General features: G+C 37.4%; 1 protein-coding gene across 4 annotated transcripts; it reads left to right on the top strand.

The window, feature by feature from the left end:
• Window positions 1–1,407: 1,407 nt before the first annotated feature.
• LOC112711564 (uncharacterized) lies at window positions 1,408–6,362 on the top strand. Of its 4 annotated transcripts, none has more exons than XM_025764247.2 (4): window positions 1,408–3,037; window positions 3,252–4,565; window positions 5,002–5,121; window positions 5,842–6,362. In XM_025764247.2, the coding sequence occupies exons 1-4, from the start codon at window positions 2,393–2,395 to the stop codon at window positions 5,848–5,850; spliced, it is 2,088 nt and encodes a 695-aa protein (XP_025620032.1). In that variant the 5' UTR covers window positions 1,408–2,392; the 3' UTR covers window positions 5,851–6,362. The 4 variants fall into 4 exon arrangements, with proteins under 4 accessions (XP_025620032.1, XP_025620031.1, XP_025620030.1 ...); XM_025764246.2 differs by having other exon boundaries at window positions 1,423–3,037; window positions 5,002–5,116; window positions 5,851–6,362; XM_025764245.2 differs by having other exon boundaries at window positions 1,439–3,037; window positions 5,002–5,116.
• Window positions 6,363–7,244: the final 882 nt, after the last annotated feature.

Genomic DNA, 7,244 nt, shown 5'->3' with positions numbered 1-7,244 from the left:
CTATGACAGGTGAAAAGTGTGGGTCTCTAGATGCCAGCTCTCCACGAATGTAGTGATAAAAGAGTTGTCAAACACAAAGTCCCTGAGTTGTACCGTATCGCCGAACCCAGCCTCCCTCAAGTAAGAGTCGATGGCATCCGAGGGTGCAAGTGTGTGACTAACCCACCGAGGTAGTAGCAGGTGAGGCCTCTATTTAAAAGAAAAACTTTTATAAAGATCCGATTCCAAACTAAGTTTTCTAGCATGTCCAAATGTATTCTAATAAATCTAAAATGCAATCCAAATAAACATCACAACATAATAAACAGGATACAAAACTAATACTTAAAAATTCTCTCCAAATTTAAAGAAAATATTAACTAAGAAAAACATTTAATTAACTAATCAAATCAAAGTAATTACTTATCTAATTTTCACTATGAGTAAATTATACACCAAACTCATGTTACTAACTTGCCAACTAACCTAAACTGTATTACCTCAATATCATCCAGTCTAGTCATATGTTAAAACACTAACTCTATAGAAATTTTGGAAATAAAATTGCATACACTTATTAATTTAAATAATAAAGTTAACACTAACCTCAAAATCAATAACTCCCGCAATGTGCTAACTAGTGTTGAGACGGTTGATTTCAGGGTCCAGTGCGTCCTTGCATGCCATAATGTCCGGGTAACTAATAAATATAAAAAAAAAACAGTGCAAGAAAGAGATCAATGTGGAATCAGGAACGATGTGAACAACTTCTATTTATAGTCGCTCTCTGGACTTATCTTGTTTACAGTGTAAACAAGATAAGACACATGATGAAAATCGGTAAATACCCTCAAATTAACGTATATTCGTAATTAAAATATTTATTTTAAAAAGTCTAATTTTATTGTATACTTGAAAAAATATCTTTTTTCATTTTATAGTGTGTTTGATAAAATTTTAATAATAAAAATAAAAATAATAAAAAATAAAAAATATCCTTTTTAAGTTTCAATTTATATTTTTTAAAAAGATTTTTTATTTAAAAAATTATTTTTAATATATTAAATAAATAAAAAACATTTTTATATTATTGTACCTTAAATATAATATTATAATAAAAAATAATTTTATATAAAATATTTAAACATAAAATTATTTTTATTTTAAAAAAAATCTTTAAAAAAATCACTTAAAAAAATATTTTCATACAAATTCACCTAAACAAATTTTTAATACAATTGATAAAAGAATATTTAATTATGTTGAAAATAAATAATTAAAAAAATTGTGTCAATAATCCGTTTCAGTTTTACCGAAGTTAATAATTTCACTAGAATCTCATGAGTCACCTCTCTCAATATTCTCATAATACCCTCCAAAAGACCAAAACTCACAACCATAGCCTTCTCTCCATCTCACACGTTACACAACAAAGCCCAAATCAGTCATTTCGTATCCCACAAATCACTCGTACGTGTCACCGAAACAAATATCCTCTTCCTAGTTCCTCCCTCCTCTCATTCTCTCTCCTCTCTAAAGACCGGAGCAGTGAGAAGCACGAAACGCTCTTTTGAGCCATCGAAGTGACTGCTCTGCAAAAAAACAAACATCCACCGTCCCTTCTTCTAATCTAACGGCTCAAATCACTTCCCCTTCACCAGTGGTTACCCCCATCTTTCCCCACACAATGGTTTTATTGTTTTAACCATAAACCCTAGCCGAAATCGAAACACACTCTCACTCTCTCTCTATCACCCTCTTTCTCTCTCTAACTAAGCGCGCGCTCTTTCCCGCTTCCGCCTTTTCCCTCTCTCTCCCTTCCTCCCCCTCTCTCTTCTCGCAGATCTCGAGTTTTGTGATTAATTTCTCGGTCTCAATTCTTCGTCTTCGCCTTCTGTAACGTTCGCCCTCCGTTTCTTCTTCCTTCTTCTTTATACCCCCTCCTAAAATTTTGTTTTTGGTCACTGTAAATCCGTCGTTCATGTATCCCACGAGATCGTTCTTTAAATTTCTCTTGTACCGACTTTGTTCGTCTTTGATGATTATGGTTTATTATGTTCCGATTCTGAGATTAAGAACCTTCTAGAATAATCAAGTTTGGGGTTAAGGGTGGTGTTTGTGACTTTGTGTGGGTGTATCAGTGTATGTGTTTTCCTTTTTCTTTTTTTTTTTTGTTTATTTATTTATTTTTTTAAAAAGTTAGTTTGGGTTTTGGGCTTATTTAACACTTTGTTGCTGAGAAATAGAGTCTAGGTCGTCTCCGTAAGTGTTGGGGGGGTTTTTGGGCAACTTTTGCGACTCGGTGCTGAGTTGACTCAACTCGTTGTACGGACTCGGTGAAATTCGAAGGTGGTTGGGAATAGGGCCAAAAAAGATCGAATCCCGGGCGGTGTTCTTCGGGGACCGGACGGCAATGCCGGCGGTTGGGATGAGGCGGACCACGAGGGTGTTTGGGGTGGTCACGGGCTCTGAAAACGCCCGTGTCCTGCGGTCGGGGCGGCGTCTGTGGCCGGAATCCGGCGAGAGCTTGAAACCCAAGAGAGGTAGTGGAAAGGCGGATGAATGGCCCAAGAAGCCCGAAAAGAACAACGTTGATGCCGCAGCTTTCACCTCGCCTCGTGGCGGCGGCGGAACTGCGAAATTGAAGCAAGAAAATACAGTTCCTGTTCGTGCCAATGAGAAGAAAAGCGTTGTTAAAGCCGTTGAGATCAGGAAGCAGGGGACGGTGCCGGCTGCTCGGTCGTTGAGCAAAGGCCCTGATAAGTTCTTTGGGATTGTCTATACGAGGAAGAGGAAGAGGGCTGTTGTTGATGCTAAAAAGAAGAAGTTTGGGTTGCGGTTTTCGCGGCGGCAGCAACCGAGGAAGGATCCGTGCGTGTTTGCAGCTGTTGTCAGGAGGCAGTGCTTGGGCACGGAGGATGATATGTTTTCTCGGTTCTTGGTTTTAGTGTTGAGGGCTACATTGAGGACCGGGGTTGAGATGAAGGAGCTCTCTGCATTCCTTCTTTCTGAGCCTATCTGTGGTGCTTATGCTTCAAGGGGAATACAGTTCTTGCAGGTATTATGATTATGTTTGGGTTTGTATTTGTGATTTGAATATGGTTTAGTTTGCACCCTGTATAGTAGTAATGAATGGATGGAAAACAGGATAGTCGATTTAGTTATGTTTACTATAGAAGTTTTTCTTTAGTGATTATCCGCATATTGATTGCGCATTTTTTAAGTTTCGGGTTATCTTTCCTAACATGCATATTTTATCTTTTCTCTTTCAGGGTTCTCCTATGGTCCACGCTGGTGTTTGTCAGTTTTTTGGGAACATGAGGCTTGGGCCATCATTCTCTCTGGATTTTTCTGCGGTTCCTCACTGTTTTAATTATCTGCGTTCTTCAGTGTTTTTGAGATCGATGTTTAGATCATTTTTTCTTGTATATAATCCAGTACATGAGTCTAGTGATGTCGAGGATGAAATTGACTTCCCAGAGTTGCAGAATGAATTGAAGGTTTCCTACAATTCTTTCGTGAGAGAACCTGATGAGAGTGGAATGATCCTGCCTGAGGTTGTTAAAATCAATGATGCTTTATCAGCACTTGCATCCAACAAGAGTTCCAGGTTACCTGGTCGAAGTGGACAATACAGAAATGTGAACTCTAAAGGCATTCAACGGAGGAGGACTTCTCTCGGGAAACGGAAGACTCGGAATAATTTATTGTTAGAAAGAAGTAATGGAACAATTACTTATAATTTAAGGAATGGCCCTAAAAAAAATATTGCAGCTGTAGCATCTAATATGAAGCTTAGAAATTCGGCTAACAGTGACACTTCAGTAAGCTTATCAGAAGCAGGTTGTGCCGCAGTAAACTCAACGGAAGGATTGGATTCATCTTGTTCTACAAATATATTGGTTACAGAGTCAGATAGATGTTACCGGATAGAAGGAGCAGTTGTCACTGTAGAAATGTCTGCATCAAGGGAGTGGCATCTTGCTGTAAAGAAAGATGGATTGACAAGATGTACCCTCAAACCAGAAAAGGTGATGAGACCCTGCTCTTCTAATCGTTATACCCATGTGATAATGTTCTCGTTGGACAATGGGTTGAAACTGGAGTTTCCTAATCGACCGGACTGGGTTGTCTTCAAAGACCTTTACAAAGTGTGTTCTGACAGAAATGTTCCTGCTCCTGTTTCTAAATTTATTCCAGTGCCAGGTGTCCGAGATGTCGTTGGCTATGGAGATAATATCACGGCTCCCTTCTGTAGGCCTGAAAGTTATATATTAGCAAATGGTGACGAGTTATCTAGAGCAATAACAAGGAAGAGTGCAAATTATGACATGGATTCTGAAGATGAAGAATGGTTGAGCAAGTTTAATGCTGAGTATCAAGAACATGTATCTGAGGATCAATTTGAGTTAATTGTTGATGCTTTGGAGAAGGCTAGCTACTCTAATCCAGATGATTGTCTTGATGAGACTTACCTTGTTAATCAGTGCCGGGATCTTTGTTGCAAGGTAGTTTTAGAAGCTGTTTGTAGCTTTTGGATGAGAAAGCGGAAACAAAAACGTTCTTCTCTGCTTAGGGTTTTCCAGGTAACTTGTCTATGTTTTTACATATTGTAAAAGTAATTAGTTGTCTGGATGTTGTTCCTTTTTGTTTTCTTCTCATCTCTTGGTTGCAAAGCGGGAAAAACACTTCTGGTCTGTTATAAATTAGGATCCGTTTGGATCTGTTTGTTATATTTTGGCCTAAATATATTTCTCCATCATGTATGTTTTGTATTTTTGGAAGCAATAGAGGATCAAAAAAAATATTTCTTATTCATTATTAAAGGATATAGTTTTTCAAGTGGGCCAGTGGTTTTGTCACTGTTTGTAGCTACATGTGTCCCATGTTTACCTGAATAGGGGAGATACCTAGTGAGAAAAGTGAGCTTATACGAGAGTGAGAGGATCAAATCTATGCATGTTTAAATATACAGTGTGCTCCCCATAATTAACATGTTTGAAATGGTTTTTCTCTGCTCAGAGTAATCAATCAAAGAAGGCTCCACTCATTCCCAAGCCTTTGCTGAGAAAGAGGAGATCATTCAAGAGACAGCCTAGTCAATTTGGCAGAGGCAAACATCCAAGGGTTTTGCAAGGTAAGGTAGTGATTTCTTGTCCTCTTCATAAACAAAGATCGAGTCCTCTACTTCTGAGAATATTTTGGATGTGATGTTTTTTTTTTTTTTTCCGGCTTACATCTTATTGATAATCTGGCGCTATCATTCTTTTGACTAATTTCATCTTACCCACACGCTATATACCCACATGTTATACTAAAATTTGTTGAGTGTTGGCTGCTGATCCTGTTTAGTGGCTTTTTCTATTCGGTCTTTTTTCTGTGGTACATCATTCAATATATCATGTAATCATCTGTGTTTTAAAATGAAATAAAAATTGTTATTTTGGTTTTTTTTTTCTTGTCTTTTTTCAGTTTCAAGAATTTTCGCTAATAAAATTAAAACAAGCAGAGGAGGGGAAAAATTGACCTTTATATAGTTTCCTTCATAAAATCCTGAAACACAATATGAAATGAAAATAGAAAGTGCATATCATAACCAGGTAAAAGAGAAATAGAAGCCTTTGTGAAAATCTCACATGACCTTTTTATGTATTAATTTTCTTTGTTGATTTGATGTTTGTTCTATATTTGGCTCTTTTCTGGGTTAATAGTGAAAATTAACAGTGTTCTATATTGTTCACTTGTTTGGTTGATTCTAGTGATTTGCTTTTAGTCAAATCACATTCAAATCCATAATATTCTCATAGAACTAGAGCCAAAATAAGGTGATTATATCTGATCTGATCTGTTCATTTATGTTAGCAATTGTAGCTGAACAAGATGCTTTGGAGGAGAAGAATGCGATGCGTAAGTTTGAACATGCAAAAGCATCGGCAAACGAATCCAAGGAGTATGCAGTACGGAAGCGGAAGAGGGCTCAGTCTCTAATGGAGAATGCAGATTTGGCCATCTACAAGGCCACCATGTTGGTCAGAATAGCCGAAGCAGCTCAGTCCCAGGCCGGAGAATCAGTAAATGAGATGGCAGAACACTTTCTTGATTGACTAGTAGAGTCAACCATTCCTTATGCTAAATTATCATCACACCCCAATTTTTATTACACAAAGGGTTGCAGTGGCCGTTGTTTATTTTTTTGTTCTAAAAAAGGGAAAATATTGTAATTGTGTACATATTTTTTTTACCTTTTGCTTGTATGTACATCTTGCCTTCAAGTAATGACCCTCACACCAGTCTCTTGTACAAGTAGATTAGTGGATTAACTTAAAAGGATTTTAAGAAATGAAAAGGAGGAAAAATATGAGAATGAAAGATTTATTTTAAAACCTTGCACCAGTGCCTCTGAATATATTATTGCCTTGCCTCCGATATTCATTAGGCATCGTTGTGCACATACGGTGATGTGATTGAGGTAAAATATAGGTGAAGATTTTGATAGAAGAGCATTTTATATTTTTACACAGTTGCCTCTAAAGAACTTCAAGATGTGCCAAACCAAGATTCAAGCAACGCAAACAATAAATTTTGAGAATTATTCGGTTTTTCCCTTAAACCTTTTGGTACTAATATTGATTGGCAATACCTGGTTTTTGCTGGAATAGAAGTATAGAACTATGAAATAGAATTCTGACTACAGAGAAACTGAGATGAGTTTTTTTTTTTTTTTTGTCGATGAATTGGACAATCTTTAATTCTTGGTCGATAGATTGGACAACCCCAATCTTAGATTACACAATACATCCACTCACACACACTACTACTACTAACATGGATTGTATATTCCTCACTGAGACAATCTTAGATTACACAATACATCCACTCACACACACTACTACTACTAACATGGATTGTATATTCCTCACTGAGAATTCGAACCTGGATGCAGCTCCCAGTGAGGCAGGTGATGCTGCCATTGATCCAAGGCCTCGGCTGCGCGAAAGATGAGCTTAAAGAATTAATAGGAAGCTGACTGCATTTGATTGAAAAGCGATCCACAAAATAGGTTCTGCCGTTCTGAGGTAGACATGGCCGAATCAAGCATGATCTTTTTGTGGACAGTATCAAAAAATGACCCAATTCACTTCTCTTGTTTGGGTGCCATTCCCTTCTAACCCATGATTCCTTAGAAAGCCCAATAAGACCTATAATTAATTAATTACTAAGATTTTCCCAGCTCGTTTGGAGTCGGAGAGGGTCCGAAAAAGGAA

This window comes from Arachis hypogaea, chromosome 9 (assembly GCF_003086295.3).
Source record: "Arachis hypogaea cultivar Tifrunner chromosome 9, arahy.Tifrunner.gnm2.J5K5, whole genome shotgun sequence".
Taxonomy (NCBI): Eukaryota; Viridiplantae; Streptophyta; class Magnoliopsida; order Fabales; family Fabaceae; genus Arachis; species Arachis hypogaea.
The sequence above is the reverse complement of the archived record's forward strand: the minus strand, read 5'-3'. Positions and strand labels throughout refer to the sequence as shown.

Coding starts and splice junctions, on each gene's coding strand:
- LOC112711564 (XM_025764245.2), top strand. CDS start 2,393: ATGCCGGCGGTTGGGATGAGGCGGACCACGAGGGTGTTTGGGGTGGTC. Junction 3,038..3,251: donor GGGGAATACAGTTCTTGCAG/GTATTATGATTA, acceptor TTTCTCTTTCAG/GGTTCTCCTATGGTCCACGC. Junction 5,117..5,841: donor ACATCCAAGGGTTTTGCAAG/GTAAGGTAGTGA, acceptor CATTTATGTTAG/CAATTGTAGCTGAACAAGAT.